Source organism: Zonotrichia albicollis, chromosome 5 (assembly GCF_047830755.1).
Source record: "Zonotrichia albicollis isolate bZonAlb1 chromosome 5, bZonAlb1.hap1, whole genome shotgun sequence".
Taxonomy (NCBI): domain Eukaryota; kingdom Metazoa; phylum Chordata; class Aves; order Passeriformes; family Passerellidae; genus Zonotrichia; species Zonotrichia albicollis.
Genome location: NC_133823.1, coordinates 25,448,360 through 25,468,969, shown reverse-complemented (window position 1 = coordinate 25,468,969; position 20,610 = coordinate 25,448,360). Strand labels below are relative to the sequence as shown.

The 20,610-nt window shown below is 39.3% G+C and overlaps 1 protein-coding gene across 2 annotated transcripts in view; it reads right to left on the bottom strand.

The window, feature by feature from the left end:
• The window catches only part of PPP3CA (protein phosphatase 3 catalytic subunit alpha), a 170,596-nt gene that overhangs the window by 93,449 nt on the left and 56,537 nt on the right, over window positions 1–20,610 (bottom strand). For both annotated transcript variants that reach the window (XM_005484710.4, XM_005484711.4), the window contains exon 2: window positions 6,375–6,575. In XM_005484710.4, coding sequence (XP_005484767.1) covers window positions 6,375–6,575 — 201 coding nt within the window. The remainder of the gene's footprint in view (window positions 1–6,374; window positions 6,576–20,610) is intronic.

Below are 20,610 nucleotides of genomic sequence, written 5' to 3'. Positions count from 1 at the left end.
TCCTCAAAAGTTGCAGGTATCCAGGCTTCAAACCAGCAATTAAGCTTTAAGACTTGTGTGTCTGAAGACACCAGCCTTATAACACTTGACAATTTGATCACGTTTGTGATTTTTTTCATGGCACATGTGTAAAAATTTTAGTTATACATATTCTGGGAATGCTATAATTTCTTCAACAGTGAGCACAGCACATAGGATTTAAGCCTAAGTATGAAATAAATTTTAGCTACAATTACTTTTACAGAACTGTTAATTTCAAACAAACTCTGCTGTGCAAGTATGGATTGATCTAACAACATTTGCAGGTCTCTAATAAGCAACCTTGCTTATTTTCCATGCTGAAATTTTATCTTAAACTGCCTCAAAGGTAAAAGTCAGAAAGAACTGCTTTAGTTTTACTCTCAGACTGGATCAGATCATTCACATGCATACTAAATTCAGTGTAATTTAAAATTATATTCTCTTTTACTATAATGTGGACATAAATATTTTTATTAACTCATCTTAACATTGATCACTTTAGCTAGAAATTCTTGCTGTTTACCAAATGTTAGCCTGCACAGCACTAGCAACCTACTAATGTTATTTCATGCTACCAAATGAGAGAAACTGGGCAAAGGAAAAATATATGTGGTACATAAAGAAAAATTCAGGCAGAGAACACCCTACCATTCCGTGGAATAATGTACCCAGAGAATATTTGGAAGCCTCACAGATCATAAAGGCACATGCTAGCAGGAAAGGGCATTCCCTCTAGTTTTTATGGACCTGTAATGTACAAAAGTTTCCAAAGGTTACCCAAGTTGTCACAGCTGTTCCCACACAGGCTTGTCCATACGTGCATACAACCTGTTTCCTCTCATCAGTTTAGAGTCTGAATTGCAAAAACTCTGGGTGCTCCCAAAGACACAAACATTACAAGCAATTCAAGTATTCAAGATGGATTTCCATAATGCTGTGGCATCAACCAAGCCAATGGAATTTTCCACCCAAAGACACTGCAATAATAGTGCAAGTGAGCGGATTTCCCTTTACTGTGCACAACGTTAGTACTTTTGTACAATATGCTAAGTTGGAAGGGACCCATCAGGATCATCAAATCCAACTCCTGGCCATGCATAGAACACCCAAAGAACCACATCATGTGCTTAAGAGCATTGTCCCAACACTCCTTAGACTCAGACAGGCTTGCTGCAGTGACCGCTTCCCTGAGCAACCTGTTCCAGTGCCCAGCCACCTGCAGGGTGAAAAACCTCTTCCTGACACCTGACTCTTGGTCACTGATCTTCCAAACCTACAGGATACAAACACCTTACCTCACATTATGTGATGCAAGGACTCTGCAAACAGCAGTGGTTTCCTTGCACTTACCACAGCCATAAACATTGGAGCTGCAAAAAACACGACTAGGAGAGGAAAATATGGCCAAGGAGTTCTGCAAAGAGTAAGACACTTTCTACACTACAAGAATAAGCTTTTATTCTGTCTTCCCTGATGCTCTCCCTCTGTCCATCTACCAAGCTGCATGCACCTGGCAGTTCAGAAAGCTTTGCACACAGGCTAACACAGAGTCAGGACTTCCTCAATGAAGCATGTTTAGAATGGACGTATATCTATTTTCCATTTTTTTCTAAGTGAAGGAGTAACAGATGCTGGGCCCTGTGCCTGTGCATAGCCTGGCAACAGCCACCAAGCCAGAAACTACTGTCATGGACACTGCTGGTGGGGCAGCCACACAAACAGAGTTGAAAACATCTGTACACAGGCAGCTGCCTCAGTAATATTCATGCATTACATTTCAGTACACATACTAAAAAGTATAGTTTTATGAAGATGTATATGACTTAGGTTTTAGTGTTCTTAGTTTACTGGAGGACACTTCATCAGTATTGATGAGCAGAACTAGCTAAAAAGACTGGAGTGAGCACAAAAATGAGCTATATAAAGTGTGACAAGAAAAAAGAGCACACATTAATTACTTTAAAAATAGATATCAACAGGGAAAAAAGACTTATCTTAAAGCACCAATACATATCTTACAAGCTTATTCATTTGTGCAATCGTATGTGCAAAAGGTATCATGCTATTTTCATTCACTATCTGTTAATACAACAATATCCTCAAGGAAAATAATCTAAAAAGTACAAGCGAAGATGTGCAATGATAGATATTAGATAAACATATCATTTTACAGTTCTAGGTCTATCCTGTAGTTATGTATGTCATTTAAGGAGGTACACATTAAAGCACAAAGAGAAAGTCACCCATGCAGTCAAAGGGACACATTCTTGGTACGCAATTAAGAATGTTCAGTAGCCAAGCAGCATATTTTAGATTTGAGAGAGCCCATAAAACCATGCAGTCATTCAACATGCAAAGAAAGGGCAGTGTATATCACTTGCTCAAAATCACTCTGTATAGTAATGAACCTCTGTAATGAGGCTACCTAGTCAATCATAAATCTGGCATTCCCAAGTGTACTTTGGAGTGTGATTTCAGCAAATACTGCCATCAGAGTGATTCAGAGATATACTTCCTTAGCCTTCTAGAAAAAAACAAACAACAAACACTAAAAATGAGCCAATTTCCCCATGTGTCGTTATACTGTTATGAACATAATACAGGACTGGAAATCCTAAGGCTGCCATAAAGCCATCTGTCCACTGAACACCTGTAGTCTAGTGGTAGATCAACCTCATTAAACACACAAGCTTCAAATGAAGTCTGCATTTCTCCAAGTGAAGAGGTTACAGATGAAGTCAGTCAAGACAACATGGCCTCATCACTTCAGTTCATATTCCTACCAGTGAGCAGGAGCCCAGTGTAACTGCAGGAACAGCTCTCCATGTCTGTAAGCCAGACCTGTAGTGCATGTGTGGAGCAAACAATGGCAATTTGAGCTACACTCACAAATGGGTTCATCAGGAATACTTCAAAAGGCTTATAACCTTGCCAAATTTGCAGATAAAATGCATTAACTCAAATAGCAATCACATTGATAGCTCTAGCTAATCACAGACACAAAGTAAGTTTTATACACAAATGCAAAATAATTTATTGTGCATGTCACATTCAGGCTCTTTGCATGACTCACACCCAATTATCATTTTCTTGCTCAAATTCAAGCCTTGTATGTACCCACTTCATTGCACATGACTTATAAACAGAACTCTGATACTTCTTCTGAGGACAATTTTACCACCCCTTAAAATAAAAAAATAAGTGAAATTTCAAATGACTGGATGGTTGCACAAAGCTTTAAGAAAGAACTTTTCATATTCTTTAACACTTACCAAGTATATCACTCTAATAATCCACAATGCTATTGCTTCTACAGTTACGCTCTTCTGTTTTTCTTCTTTTTGATGATCACCATCTTATAAGCCAGTGACAGGAATATATTTCTAAAAGATGAATGCCTCTCCCACAAAGAATCCCATATTAGGGGGGTTTATTAGTGGTTTATGACTGTCATTCTTCAAAAAGATTGCTTCTCTTGTATTGAATCCTAAAATCTATTTTCTTATCCACTCTTATCAGTGGTTTTGTTTGTTCTTCCCAATGTTTGAAAAAAGCTTTCCTCTACTGCATAGCTATTTCCTGACTGCCTGCATACCTGGCACTTCCACTACATCATCAGACAATTGATACTCTCTTTATCCAGTCACCTGCTGTCATACTACTCATACAAAGAAAATTGTCAGGCCCACAACAACCATGCCTCACAAGCTTTCTCAACCTCCCCCCCACAATTTAAGTTCTTCCTTCTTTTGATGATCACTTTCATAACTACAGCTTTCATGTTTGTTCATACAGAAGATTAGCACTTTCTCAGCTACCCTGCTAACACACATCAGGAGCCCAGCTTTCCTATGCTGGCTTAAAAGAAAGTAGCTGCCAGCTACCCTGAAGAATACTGCAGTATCACAATCACTGCATGAGAATAATTTCAAAGGCAGGAACAAAGAAAGGTGTAGGCTTAACTGAAAAAAGAATCAAAGACTTATATTACACCAGTGTTATACAATGGGGTAAACTTCAGAAGATTACTCCCCAAATATAATTCAGAACAATTCCAGCACCTTCAAATGCATTTAAGAAAAAATTTGAAGAGAAAAATTAAAGAGAGAGGGAGAGAACATTAAACACAGGCTTATGGAGATCAGCTGGGACACAACACACCAGAGCTGTCCTCCTACAGTCTACATCTCTCAATAGACTAAAAAAAAAAAAAAAGGTAAAAATTACACCCCAAAAAAACCCCCATAAAAAGATAGAATTTTCTGTGTGTCTGACACTCAGTTACAGACAAGGGTACTGCACCTCTACAACTTCTTTGATTTATCCTGAAGTGTCAAAAAAAAAAAAAATCTGCAGAACTTTCTTTTCAGTCAACTAAGGATCCTTTTATTCATTCTGTTTTCTTTATTCATCCATAAGCTGCAACATGATTGACATCTTCTCCATCAGAAACGTACAGCAGCATGACAAGCTAATTATTACATAAAAAATTATACACATTACCTCTCCAGGTCAAGCTACAATCCTCTAGTTGGATGTCATTTTTAAAATTACAAGCTTTAATAAACTGTACATCATTCTAGTCCAGACACTACACTCAGCTTCAGAGAAGGTTTCCTGATAATGAAGGGTTTATTATTTCTATATAGTTTTTCGTGACTGCTACCAGTACTGCCAATAAAAACTGGTAACCCTTCCGCTGCAGTAAATTGCTATTTCTTGTACTTTTATCAGGGCACTCGAGAAGCAAAAGTGATGAAAGCACCTGACTTCTTAAACCAGGTTTTACACTTCGGCTTCACAGTTTAAACTGGCTGGAATTAGATACCTTTTTTCCCCCAGCTAACTTTCTATGCCACAGATCAATTAGTTGTCAAAAATTCATTCATATCTAGTAGCAACAACAAAATACGGGAGGGCACTATTAGAGCAAGCAAATGCATTCATGCATTCAGAATGCAGGCAGAGGCAGGAGACAATTAGAGAAGGAAATTCAAAAATAAGGCATTTCCTGAGGATTAATGAGTGGGTGGTAGTGTTTGATAGTCAAGGGCAGGATGGGCTCTGCAACCGGCACAATTCATTAATCCCCCAGGCAACACAAACTGCTAATTTTTTTTCTGCACTTCTTATTTTCCTTAACATCTAATTAAAATTTCCACTAAATTTGACACCGTAATTCCCTCACAGAATCACAGAATAGTTTGGGTTGGAAGAGACCTTAAATATCATCCAGTTTCAACCCCTCCATCATGGGCTGGGCAAGTTCCACTTGGACCACATTGCTCAAAGCCCCATCCAGCCTGGCCTTGAACACTTCCAGGGACGGAGCATGCACAACTGCTCTGGGCCTGTGCCTCACCACCCTCATTGTAAATCATTTCTTGCTAATATCTCATCTAAACCCACCATCTATCAGTTTGAGGACATTCCCCCTTGCCTTGTCACTATGTGCTTTTGTAAGAATTCCCTCTTTTCTGTAGGCCCCCTTCAGGTACTGGAAGGTGCTAAACAGTCTCACTGAGGCCTTTTCTTCTCCAGGCTGAAGACCCCCAAACCTCTCAGCCTCTCTGCAGAGGAAAAGTGCTCCAGGACCCTGAGCATCTTTGTGGACCTCCTCTAGACTTGCACCAACAGGTTCATGGGTTCCTTACGTCAGGAGCGCCAGAGCTGGATGCAGCAGTCCAGGTGGGGTCTCCTCACCAGTGCAGAGGGGCTGGAAGAGAATCCCCTCTCCCTTGCTCTGCTGCACATGCTGCTTTTGATGCAGCCCTGACCACAGCTGGCTTTCTGGGCTGCAAGTGCACATTGCCAAGACATGCTGAGTTGCTCATGCACCAACATTTCTAAGGCTTTCTCATCACCTCTGCTCTCAGTCCATTTTCTGCCCAGCCTTTACTGGTGCTTGGGATTGCCTCAAGCCATATACAGGTTCTTACACTTGGCCTAGTTGAACTTCATGACATCCAGAGCCCAATGCTGTCTGAACAGTACTACTATGATAAATAACATCTATACAATTACAGAATTAATACTTGGTACAAAAGGCCAGGTAACTTGTCACGTTTCAGAAAGTAGTTGTAATTTTCTCCTAAAGACTAAAACTGCCTTAGAAACAGGTGGCCTGCCTTAGAAACAGGTCTCAGCAGATGTAACCCTTCCCTTTAAATTACAAGCCGCTTGATGGCCTCCATTATCCAGTGGTAGCAGACAAAGAGTGGATCAAGTATGGGAGAGAACAACTGGTTTTCAAGCTGCCTTTCAGTGCCTTAGGAAGCCACACACACTAATGCATTACCAAACATGTCCCAGCCAGCAACCATTCCTCTCCATCACCATAACTCCACACTAACCTGTGACAGGTGCATCTATGTCCAGCAAATTCTTTTCCTGGCGGAGAATCGAAGCTCCCTCTGTTATTATTCTCAAAGCCACGCTCTCTTCCAGTCTCCCTTCTTTCATAAGGTGTGCCTTTAAGATATCCACACGAGGTTTCCCATCATTATCAAACACTTCCTTAGCTGTGAGACGGTGACTTGGAGGAAATGGGACAGCTACATGAAAAAAAAAACCCAAAAAAAATATGGTCACTCTTTACAGAAAAGCTTCTATTATTGACACATTTCAAAACACATTTCTGCTGCAGAACAATGCTACCAAAGATTTTCTACTACCTCTTACAATTTTTGGTTTAAATTGTACATAGACTCCCAAAGATACCATTAAAGTGCATGTATTCTACAAGATATATTCTTAACACATGCAAGAAATAATTCATGCTTATAAAAAATTGAGAGGAGGATATTTAGGCCATAATTACAGGTAGATACATTCAAGTAAATCCCCCAAAAGGCATGGGAATACTAGGGAAAGGAAGGAACAGAGTTTAAACTGCTCTGGTAGAAATAGAGAACATTGCCATCCCTTTCATTAACGGCATAAAATGCATAAGCAAGTGCAATATTTAATATCTGTGCGTGGACATGCATAGATAAACTCCAATTAAAATTCCAAAACTAAGATAGCGCTCTCTCTAATGACTTTGGGTAGAGAGATGTAAGATGTTTTCCCTGTATAAGTAATAGCTTGCTGCATAAGATACATCTGAAACCCATCAGTGCTGAAGAGACCATTCCAGCATGGACAGGGCAGAGGATGCATCAGACTGAAGTTGGAAATAAATGGACAAATAGAAAGCTTGTCCTGCCAACATGGCTGCAACCTGCATCCTGTCCTCAAGTAAGGTCAGAAGCATAAACTTGTATGTTCCTGCTCTCCTGGGGCCAGGTGGAGCAAGAAGGCTCAGAGGTGATGCTGTCAGTTGCCAGGATGAGGCTGAAACACTATCCCAGCTTAACCCTCTTTGCCTCGCAGTTCAGTTGGAGTGGCATTAGGCAGCACCTGCCTCACCACCACAGGGTAATCATCCTGATCCCTGCCACAGATGCAAGAAGGTCAGGTTGTTCCAGAGCTCCAAGCAGGGACAGGAGGTGGCCACAGGGCTGGTTTCAGCTGGTCACATCTGCAGCGCAAACCTGTCCCTGCCAAAGGGTCTTGTCGCCTGTGGAATGTATTACTGGCAGCCTCACCCCACCCAAGACATGAGACCCTAACACAGTAGATCAATATATCCATGAGCTTCAGTTTTCCTCTAATTGCACCAGCAGTGGACTGCAAAAACCCCTAACTCTCACTATTTAAAGTTCAAACCCAACACTCTTCTCTTACACTACCAAAAGTAACAGAGCAGAAAACAAAAAAAAAATTCACGTTACAGTTATTTTCCACTCATATTTTTGACAAAGACAGCTTTAGAAAATGCCTTTCCCCCCACCTCAATCTTGTTTTCATTCCGTATTGTTGCTTCAGCAGTTCATTCACTGAAATAGTCTGGAGGGGACCTATGAATGTGGGTGTCTGAAATACACTGAAGCCTGACTGCTCTCAGACTTAAACATGGGGAAAAGGGGAGAAAAGATGAAAATTCATGAAATAAACAATTTATTATATAAGACAGAAAAAGAATATATTTTCTAAAAAACAGAAGGTGAGTGACAGCTCAGTAGTTCTCCAAGCCTTGACCCACCTTTTACAAAAACAAAACCCTGGAAGACTACCTAGTCCTAATGATCCTGCATTTCCAGCATGGAGAAAGGAGGAAGGCGAAAAGTTGGTACATATCTGCAATCACTATGGCTGGAAGAAGCACATGCCATTAGCTTGCATTCCTTAGCAAGACAGCGGCCACTGCTCCTCCTCAAAGGCATGATAATGCACAAACCTATGCAGTGCACCAGTACTTTGAGGTAACTACCATATATGCTTGCATGCTGATAGGAGATTTTTACATTTATAAAGACAGAGCAAAACACAGATGCAATGACAATAGCAAACAGAAGCTATGACATAAAACCTACTGATATAGAAAAAAATGACATACGCTGCAGGACTGTAAGAGTTCTGCAGGCAGAGCTCTAACAAAGATGTACCCATACCTAATTAAAGAAAAAAGATACTCTTCCAAAAGCAGATGATTCATGATTAATTAGCAAAAACATGAGTGACTGAATAGACCACAAATTGCATCTTCCATTATGAGAATATTAACTTTGAATGATTAACTTTGAATGTACAACATACACAGAGCTTCCACAGAAGAACAAAGTAAGAAATGGTCACACTCGTGCAGAAGTCAGTTAAACATCATTTCTACTAATAACACCCACAAATGCCGGTATGAACCAAAATCCTTTTATAAATACAACAAACATTTAACTTCCATTGCTTTATAGAGAGCAATGTTGCCATATGAACACACAGCTGTTTCTCCATTCTTTTTTTTCTTTTTCTGCTTTTTTAAACCTATCGTATTAGTATATATAAGTAAATAACGAATGCAATAAATTTGACTCTTATCAGAAATAAACCCTAGAATTTCATCAGACACCAACTGTGCGCACAACACACAATGAGGAAGAGCACAGAACTGGGAGAGCAGGCCACCAGGGAAAGGCAGGAAGAGGAAGGAGTGGGGTACTGAGCTGCCAGTATTGAGCTCCTTGCCACGGCACAGGCCCAGGGGATGTTTTTGTAAAAATAGGCAGGAACCTGTATTAAGCAAAGGCCATAAAAAGGGAGAGGCAATAAAATGTGCATCTACATATAAGACATAATTTTAGAAGTTTAGAGACAAAGACCACCACACAAGACTCATGCATGCCTAATCATATACTATAAAACTTAAAACCTGGACTGGTGTCCATCTCATTTACATTACTTTCTTTATACTGGCATAAAAAACAAACAACTATTGGCTAAGCAAAACACTATCCTGGTGGTTTGGTCATAAAACATGGACCACAACCAAATGCAAAGAAACAAAGTTTAAAATCCTTGACCTCAGCCTGTCAGTAACAGTCTCCTGAGATCCTAAAGCACAAGAAAATTCTCTTTAACCATTTAATAATGGGGATTTTCCACTTGTGCTTTCAGGTCTCTTGAGCATGTTCCAACAAATAGAGGAAAAGATCAACCTGTTCTTTTACTGTTCTTGCAGGCTCCTGCAAAATCCATCTCATCGCTAACACAGCCACTGCAAAGGTCAGACATCATTACTGTTTCTCTCAAATATTAAGCAGCCTCTCTGGAACAAATAAATAAACCATAAAGAGCTCTGCTTAATTAGAGTGGACCATGTGTGCTCGCATAAATAAAATACAAGCATGTGGCAAAGCAAGCATTATTTTGTTTATATATTATTCATTTTAAAATGAAGCTGTACACTAAATTAATACTCTCAGAGGAGGCTGCCCACAAGAAAAACTCTCTTTCATCAACATTCAAGTTCCCAAATTATCTCCCCCTGTAATACTTGTCCGATAATTTTATGCAACTTATGCTGCATGGCTGACCATAACTATAGCACACCATACTTTTATGACACATATATGCTTGCTTTTTTACTTGTAAGGAAAACACACCAATAACATCTGCTAACATCTCAATAACCCAACGCACTGCATTTGTCTGATAGCAATTTGCAATTCTCCATTTTGAGAAACATTTGCTCTACAGCCATGCATAGAGCACAAGTTAAACACACTGACACTATGCCACAGGTGCAAAAAACTTAAAAGGTCACTCTGCAGCTTTGGGGTTTTTACATCTACTTCTTCATAGCCTTCAGACTCAGTATGCACAAACATGTCCGAAATGCCAACAAAACTATAATTTTTAAAGACCGGAACATTTTTAATAGTTAACTAACAGGTTTTGCAATCTGACTTTGAAAATTTAACCCATTTTATAATGTGTTTGAACATATACCATAACCCAGAGCATTACTGCTGACCAATAACACCCATACTGGAGTTTTTACTATTTAATCGGAGTTCTGCATTTCTGCACCATATTGGGTCTGACAAAACCTATGCAACAACACAAAGACACAGCCAAAGATCAACTTTTCAACCTAAAGACATGAATTTAACATTACCTAATTCCTGTACAGTTGCCTATGAACTTCTGGTTTACATGGTTTCTATGAACCTAAGGGGAAGGAACGTTACCTTTTTTTTTTTTTAAGAACCCTACTTAATTCAGGTGACAGACTGAAACAAGAAGATGAGTCACCATCATCCACAGCTGCTAAAGGGGAACAGAGTGAAGCCCCCAGGCAGTGCAAGGCTCACCAAAGCAGTGGAAAAAGGAAAGGGAACTGCCAAAGATGCTCAGCCATGCAAGACATGGAATTCTCATGTGACAAACATCCCCTCTCAATAGATTTCCTCAGCCACCACAAGGATAATGCTTTCATCTCCATACACAAGTTTTCTGGAGACAGATTCAATGATTCCAACACACTGAATCACTGCAATCTCTTTGTTAACCTGCATATTACTTCCTTAGCCGGTATTTTTTTAGGAGTAGCATACAGAAAGTTGAATTATTCAGAAGACAAAATTTCTTTTCAATATAAAATTTTGTACTATAGCATTCATACCATATGCAAGTTCTTATTAGTTTTTTGTGTACTTGGCAGGGAAATACGTCTACACCTGATAAAAAAAAATCCAGCTATTTATGACAGCAAAAGAGCCAAACCAAAATCATCTCAGTGGAGCTAAAAGTGGAACACATGTTCTGATGTTTCCTAACAAAAACTATAAGGTTTCATTTTACATTAGCTACTGTCATTAGAGTAGGCACTGAAATTGGCAATCTCTCTCTAAAAGATCAAGCTTTCACCTGCTATTTTAAGACATGACGTATTTGAGGACTGTTTTTACTAAATCTGCTCACCAGATGGTGAAAGTGTTGGAAATTAGAATCTGGAAAATAAATCTACAGTATAAAATAAGAAGCAGCTATGAGGATTCCTATAGAAATTTAGCATGAATTTTTCTTCATTGCCAACAAGTTCTTGCAGTGTAATCAGAAGAGCTCACAACCTTATTTGCTAAAAGACATAACTAAATTAACATCACTCATGAGCAAGACACTTTGCTTCACAGAAAGCTGAGGTTTTCACTGGGCTAGCCAGTCAATACTGCAAAAAGAAAGAAAGAGTACATCAAAAAGAATGTTACAAGAAGACACCTTTGAGTAACAGCACCTGTATGTGAACCGAACTGGGAGCAGACAAGAGAGTCACACCTCAACAAAGCCCACATACACCAAATTTAGAGAAAAGAGAGAGGAGTTCCTTTCACAGATATTTCAGCTGACAACACAGAAAACAAGCCATTTGACATGAGGCAATAACACCTGTGGCCTAGAAAAAACAGAAGGTACTACAGGTTGGCAAGGAAACTGCTCCTCACAAGACTGAGATGAGCCATGCTAGCATTATTTTTTGATGAACAAAAGCTCAAATTATAAAAATTTTAAAAGGTAACATAAGAGGCTTCATCAAATACGCCAATTCCAATGAATATTTTTAATATATTCCGACACTTCAGTCATAACTGGGGAACATAACAGCAAAGACAGAATTGCCTCAGAGAAGCATGCCTAACTTTGGACAAAAGCTGTGATAGGACAGTGTTTGTAAAAGGAAGGGCTGTGACAACCATGTACTGATCCCAACACACTGCCATGTTGTTTCCAGACACTAAGGCTGTGGCGTTCTCATCAGTAGGCTTCACTCCTCCAGTGAAATGTCCCACTCCAAGACAACCCATTCCAGCACACTTCAAGCAATCCTCATGCAGAATAACTCCATGACACCTCAGGAAGCACAACACCTTTACAGGATTTGAACCTTAATCTCACAAGGGAGGGATGAAATCTCACCCCTGTGCCCTTGTTACTTTCACAGGAGGGCACTGCCTCTGACCAGCTGTGGAGCTGGGACTGACTGGCACACTGTGCCACCAGCTATGCCAGTACATCTCAACCACATGGAAAAGTTTTTGACAGGATGATCTCTCAACTGCCTCTGCCATTTTAATGAACATATAGAGATCTTTTTGCATCAGTGGCACAACAGAAAGGAAGGACAATAAAAGTCACCATTAACTTGGACCAACGGGGGGGGATGAAATCCTGTCATTTCTGTCTAATTACCAAGCTGAGGTATGATGGGCTGCCCTTGGGTGGATGCCAGGTGCCTGGTTCTGATGGGATGAAAGCCTAGAGTACTACCACTTCCCACCATTTCAGGAACTGCTATGGCCTTTTCATGGCATTACTGGCCTCCTCCACAATACACAGTACCTAACAATAAGAAAAGTATATAGCAACACCTTTCTTCAACTCTTTAAAAGAGCATAAACCAATCTTCTCGTAAATTCAGGTCAAATTATACTTGGAAAGAACCACCATAAGTAGCTATGTCACCTTCAGTCACTTAAAAAAACCCATGAAAAACAACACTCACTATTTTAGGATTTGATTTTCTTTATATTCACCTCAGGAAACTTTAAAACTCTGAAGAAGAATTTACACAAAGAGGTTCTTCCAAGAGGTTAGAGCAGTGGCCCATTATTCTTACTCTGGGCTCAAATGAAGAATAGTTATAAAAACCACCAAGGCCTGGATAAACACACAAGATTCCCTTGGTGGCTTGACCCTTGACTGGTGAGTTGATTGACTCACCCATCTCACCCACTCTTGAACACTTTTGTAATAAATTGTAGCATTGATATCAACAGCATAGATAAATGTACATCTCTGTAACAAGCCAAATCTAACTCTAATTTTCAGTCCTTATCAAACAATTAGCAATAAAACTGGTTTTCGGTTTTTCAGAAAAAGTCAGAGAAAAAAATACATCAGAAATTTTCCAGAACATTTACAGGCAACAGACACATCAGAGAGCAAGAACCCTGACAACCTTGGAGGAGGTACAGGCTTGAAAGGGGAAGGAGGTACACTTTAAAACAACTGCAAGAAAGAAATGCCTTCTAATTCAAAGAAATGGGTCTGTATGAAATATCAAATTGTAGTGGACATGGTTATACGCTGGCAGCATTCCCAGAGTATCTTTTGGCCAACTACTGTAATAAACAAACAAATCCTATCAGTCTTAAAGAGCACAAAACAACACACATCCCTATAAAATATTGCAAAAGAATATTCTTTTCTTGTGTTTGAGATCATATGCAAGTATCTTTGACATTTACAATTCACTCTTGTCCACAGTCCATGGATAAAAAATCAACTACAATATAAAGTGGAGAGGAAAAATTCAGTTCAATAGGAAACATTCCCAGTTAGGACCAACACATACAGTAAAAACTGGAAAATGTGATCGTAGCTTCCTGGCCTCATCAGAAAAGTTTGTTTTTCGACTTTGTTACACCCAAGTTTTTCCATAGGCCTCAAACTGAATACTGTTGAGCTTTTTTTTATTAGCTTTTGGAACAGAGAACAATAATTACCCAGAGTTTAAATTCCTTTATGAGAACAATTCATTTGGAGAAAATAGTCAGGGGAAAAAGAACCCTGTAACAATAGAAAATACCAAAGGTCTTCCAAGACTTAAGATAAGGAATCAGGCACAGTCCTCCATCCCTCAAAACACTTGAGTGATGGATAATTTCTTTCCTATGGTAAAGCTTCACTATTGCTCCTAATTTGAGGCAATTAGGAAGTAATTGCACTTGAAATTATTTCAATCTACAGGGGGAAAAAACCCCAAACAATCGATTCTAGGACCTGGAAAACCTTCAGGTATCAATACAAATTTATGGCACCATTTTCTTCTGATTTTTTTGGCTCAATTTAAGTCAGTTGACACTACCAAATTTCAGTCTTATATAGCAAAGGTAGCTAAAAGAGAGACTGCAAATAAACCCTCACCTACAAAACAGAATTCCCTCTCCAACCTTCTGAGCATAATGAGGTACCCTTTAGCAAATTCTGTCAGAAATCAGCTTGGCTTTGAGGACTAATTAAAAAGTTTCTAGTGACATGCAAAAGAGCAGAAAGAAAACACCATTTCCTTTCCAAAGCTGTTCTACCAGCGCAACCAAGATTTAGCTTCCAAAAATTGAACACTGTACATAGCCCGGCACTTGTCAAACAAATTTGTTAAAACAAGTCATAGACTCATAGAATGGTTTGGGTTGGAAAGGACCTTAAACAGCATCAAGTTCCAACCCCTGTGCCATGGGCAGGGTCACCTTCCACTGGGTTGCTCAGAGCTCCATCCAGCCTGGCCCTGAACTCCAAAAAGGAGAGATGACTAAGTGCAAGTAAGCAGCCTTTATATGGAGTAATTCTGTTTCCTAACACTCCTTAAATGCCACATTACAGAAATTGCTCTGCTTAAATGTCAGCCTGCAGAGGTTGATTCCTGGAACAAGAAACACCAGCACACCCCTGGCTGCTACAAGAAAGTTCACTGGGCAGAGGAAATGAAAAATTCCTACTAGCATTACTAAGTAATCATTTAAAAAATACATTTCACATTTCAAATTTAAGGCTATTTGGCACCTAGCAATTGATAACTTTATGTGCAGCCTAAGGACAAGGACAAAGACAAGAGGGCAGGGATGCTAACAGACCAAGGTACTTTACTGCCATGTTGACCAAAGGACTTGCAAGTAGCATCTTTGAATCACAAAAGTTTTATTTTATTTGAATTTTTTTTTAAAAGCTATGTTTTGATGAAACAAACAAACTCAAACACCTTACATACGGCAAATATCAGGGTGGGAAAAACATTTAAAACGTTCATGTCTGAACTAAATAAAAAAGACATGCTGACCTGTAAATGTTAACCTGGTTTATTATTTTGCTGATCATGAGACATGCAGTAAGTAGCAGATATACACAAAAACCTCATAAATCAGTCAGACAAGTCTAAGGAACAAGCCTTACAAATATAAGTATGTGTAAGGACCAAGTGCAGCTGGAGCCAAATTGACCTTAAGAAGAAGTTGGAAATAGCAGTTGATGTGTGGGTGTTTTGTTTGTTTCAGATTTTGTTTGAATTTTGGGATTTTTTTTTTTTTTTAATTCCAAAGAGCTTTGCTTATTTAGTAGCATTCTAGCCCTTGACAGAAGTTTTAAATCCGCATACTTCTGGATGAGTGAATCTATACTGACTCACACTGGTTTAAGGTGTACAAGGAACTGGCCAAGCTCTGCACATACGAGTGTGAAAAACAATTTCAGAATACCACTGAAACGGAATTCTGCTTGTTCAGCCATAATCAATAGACAGGAAATATACATGCATTTAAAAGCCCTGCCCCTGATTATATAATAAACTAATTTGTACTAGGCTACATGTATTATTGATCCAATAACAGCCCCTTCTTATTTAGGGGTCAGGTAATACACCTGGAAAAACAGCAACATAAAGAAGTACTAGTAATTTTTTTTCCCCCATGCAGTTTAATGTCTGGATACCAACTAGTTCTAACAGCATGGTTTGGCTTTGTCTGCATTAGGATTTAGGGGCACACACTTCATGTTACACAGAGCCATATTTTAAAGAAACAAAAAAATCCCCATCTCAGTCTTCACTACACTCACTGAAATGCCTAGCTTCTCCTGGAATCCAGCAAAGGCTTAGTAAAATTTCTTTGTTCTTGCCTGATATCAGAGATACTGCTTACCACTCCAAACTAATGCCACAGTTCAAACTAGAACATTTAACAGGGGAATTCAACCCTTCAGTTTACAGGAGGGGCATAAGCAGAAGGCAAAGTCAGCCCTCCACAAACCCTGTAAGCACTGGTGCCCTTCTCTCCTAATGAAAAGAATTTAAACTCTTCCATGGGACTCTGACAAATCGTTTCATATACAACTTGTGCTTCTTCCAACATGCTCAAAGAACTAATTTCCCTGTGATGTTATTAGAGTTCACATAGATCAATACTAAAGATTATGGACCAAATTCACCACTGTGCTATGCTGTAATGCCATTAAACAAATTTCTAATCCAGAATTAACAGATCACACTGAGCTTTGAAACTGGGTTCAGCCTGCTCACAGTTTCTAAATAAAACTTACCAAACCCAGTGACACTGACATTAATCCCAGCAATGTGGCTGTGAATCAGCCCTGGTATTTTTGTTTGGTTTTCATAGCTTGCCTCTACCAGCACTAGTATCATGGAACATCCGCATGGAACTTCTGCCTTGGACTCATCATCAAAGCACATTTATTTCCATCAACTAACCTGCACTCCTGGAAAAAGTTGCATTGATTTTAAAGTAACGCACGCAGAATTTAAGAAAAAAAAATTTAACATTTTTAAAAGGCAAATTTTTGTTGATTGGAACATTATGTGGTTTGAGAGGCACTTTTTTTTAAAGCATTTTTCCTTTGTTTTTCTCAGTACACATGGCAGAAAGTTTCAAAGCTCACAGTAAAAGCTTCTAGTCCTGTATCTAAAAGGATACTTAACTCAAATCCTCTTTTTAATTATTATAGATGCTTTTATCTCTTTTGTAAACCATACCTTCCCTCAAATCTCAATTGCTGTTTAATAAATGTTAGATAAAAATAAATCTGTCTAAATTTACCATTTTGCTCATACTCTGAAACATCCTGTTCTTAAGCAGAACACTGGAGTTTAAAAAACAGCTTAATGAAGCAGTGAGAGAACCAGACACCTGTGCTTTATTCCCAGATCTGTTGCGTAAAAGCAATATTTTTTTTGCCAGTAACTAAACATAGAGAACACACAGAACGAGCTCAGCACTGGGGTGCTCAGGTCTGTCGTGCACCATCGTGTGTTGGTCATGGTGACTCTGTGACGCCTCTATGAAGGCCAGCACAGCACAACAGGACTCCCAGCACACTTCTCCCCAACAAAAAAAAAGTCATAGAAAGAGCACAGCTACCAGAGAAACACCAAGAAAATGGGACTCTCTCACTTGCTAATGGTGAGGTGACATCAGGCACTCTTGGTCACATCTCGGGTCTCGAATCCTTTAATGCAGAACAGGCCACTATTATTTCAAACCAAGATCAAAAGAGATTTCAAACAGCCACTTTTCCAGAGAAGTGCTGGCTGAGAGACCTTAGGTCAAAATACCATCTTCCCCTACCTTGACCAAGACCAAAATATTTTTCCACAGATGACTCAAAAGCCATGGATCAGACAGCAAGAAAAGAAATGTGATGCCGCAGCCTAGGCAGCTGCGCAGGCATCAGGAAAATTAAACTCATGCCTTTGGCTACCAAGGCCACTTTCACATTAGATATTCACTCATTTCCTAGAACCAGTAAAAATGGCCTCGTCTATTGCAGGGGCAGGAATTCTGATGTCAACATTCCCCTACTGCACACATGGGGTTTTTTTGGGTCCTAAGGAATCCAAATTCTTCTTTTACACTAAGCAGATAACTTTTTGAGACAAGCTGAGGACACTTTTTTCCTCTAGGAAGAAGTAATAGAGTATTAGTGCACCTTCCCAGAGGTAAGAACCTTTACCCCTCCTTGAACTCAAGTTTTTTTCTAACCTGAGATCAAAGTATGGCTACAAGATTAAGGGGGGACAAAAACAGAGGGACAACTGTGCAGGTTTTTGCTGCAATATGGCAGTATTATTAGAGATTAATATTAATAATGAATATTTTGACAAATAAAGGTATTTTTCACATGAAGAACCATAAAAAGCAAAAGCAGAAAACAGGATTCAAAGCCTCTAAAAAATCTCAGATCTCTGCTTATACATGAAAGTAAGGACCATGAGCCAGAGGAGAAAGCTCAGATGGTATTTATCATGGAAATATATAAATAGGTCCATTCACTAATGGATTGCAAATGATAAGACACAGCCTACACATTTCACTGCTTCTTAATCTCCCAAGTCCATTAACTCACTGCATTATCAAGAGATGAGCTTACCTGTAAGGTGCATCAGAATTTTATATTAAACTACCTTAGTAAGAAACAGAACTTCACCTGTGTCATATATCACTATATCAATATTACTGATCTAATATAGCTGACCTGCTACATTATTATATATTATTGTAATGAAGGAAAGCAGGACCTGGAGAAACATGCCATAATCACAACCTAGCACCAAAAAGCCATCTGGCATCTACGATCCGTGATGTGCTGCTTGGCTTTTCTCACTCAGAGCGCTGCACTGTTCTGTTTTGTTACATGCATTACTTGATTTCAGTGCATCACCCTGACCCAAGGAAAACAGTTCTGACTTAAGTGGAACATGGGGCTGTTTCCTTCAAACAGATTCAAAGATGTAGTCCCTGCTACTTGCAAATCAAAGCAGCCTCTTTCCAAGAACACAGTCACTTCTCATGCTGAGCAATGGACTTGCACTAAGCATCTAATAAAGACATGCAGATAAAAGGCACACTTCATGAACCAAATGATGGAGTACAAGGACAGAGAATTCACTGTTCTTGCTTCATGCAGATCTCCCACTGTTACAAGAGAGGCTGCAGGAAGGTCAGAGATGCTCAGGGAAAAGAATACTTCTTAACCTAAACAAGTAGTGGGAAACAAAAAATATTTCAGGTGCACAACACTCCCGAAACAGATCTGTAGCCACACACACAAGACTTTCTCCTGCTTGCTCAACTCTTTTGCAATTTTATGTAATGGTTTGAATAAAGACTAAGGAAACAAGGATCAATAAAATTACTTCTCACAGATTTCTACACAAAACTATCTCCAAGACCTCTGATAATGCTAGCCTCCAAAATCAATGGAGTAACAATATCAACGTAAAAATGGATAATTGCCAAGGCATTCAAAATTTAGGAATATTAAGAGGTTTGGAGCTGTCTCCTCTTGCATTCTGTTTTAAAGGCAAATTTCTAATGCAGCACACATTCAAAACCCCTGGCAGGGCCTCACTGTGTCATAAGCTCAACTTGTGGAAGGCAGAGTCAAAATCTATGCCTTAGCGAGCTGAAAGGTAGTGGCAATTTGCACAGCCAGTACCACTTCCTTTTGTCTCACATGTTGTGACCAAGGCAACAGTTACTCTGGGGACCAGCATAACAAAAAGGAAGAGCCTTTACAATCTGCAGAGGTATCCCAAACTGAGCAATGTGCCTTACACATTGCCTGTATCATGAGGATTTTGTGGAGAGTTTTTTCAAATACATTCAGCTCTGCATTGTTAAAAAAAATTGCAAAAATTACAGCGATTACACTTCCTGAAGTGATTTCTAACTTGCTACCCTGCACCATTTGCAGCAAAAGCATTAGTACTGGTGTGGAGGACAGAGACAGCACACAGACATGAAGTATTTATAACACTCATCTACACACAATTATTCTAAACAAAAACCTCTGATATGTTTTGCATTTAACAGACAACCTATCAAGGAAATAATACACACCATGGTGGTATCAAGACAGACTGCTGATGGCCTTGTTACACACTCTTACATGTTTAATAATAAAGAAGCGAATTACAATTACAGAAATTGAAATGAGCTTAAATACTCACCAGTCTGTGTTTGCATTCACACAAGTGAAAACTCTGCAGATTACAGACTTTATCTCTAAAAGCTATACAGAGCTAGAAAGAAGTACCAAAGGATACCCTCACCTGTATTTCCTTTTCACACAAAAACAATCCATGTTGCACACAGCTGAGGAAGTTAAAATGCTTTTCCAGGTTACTGACAGGTAACACTACACTGCATTGATATGAACAAGTGGTCACTTCTGACAGTGCTGCCCTAAGAAACTGGACTAGTTTTGTAGAAGTTTGGGTATGTGTCTTAAAAGTCTCTCCACACAAAATTCCATCTGAATTCAAAAAGTAATGGATACTAATCCACATGCTCCCAAAAGCCTCAAGAATCAGATTTAGCCAACACTGAATGGCTCCAAGGCTTCTAAACTATACTAACTCTTGATCAATACAAATACAAGCACAAATCCCCAAAAGCACACAAACACCAAAAACATCTATTCCACATGAGATGTTTTTGAGGGAATAGTTAAAAAGAAATGCATCTCAGGGCTGTGAGTACCCCAGACAAATTGGATCCTCAAAACCTTTTATGTAATGCATTATACCCAAAGGGTATACCAGAAGAAACTCCCCAGTACAGGCTACATTCACCTGGACCCAAATCACTACACCAGCCTTGCCTCTGTTCAGAGTTATCTCCAGCAAAACCATTATCTCCTAAA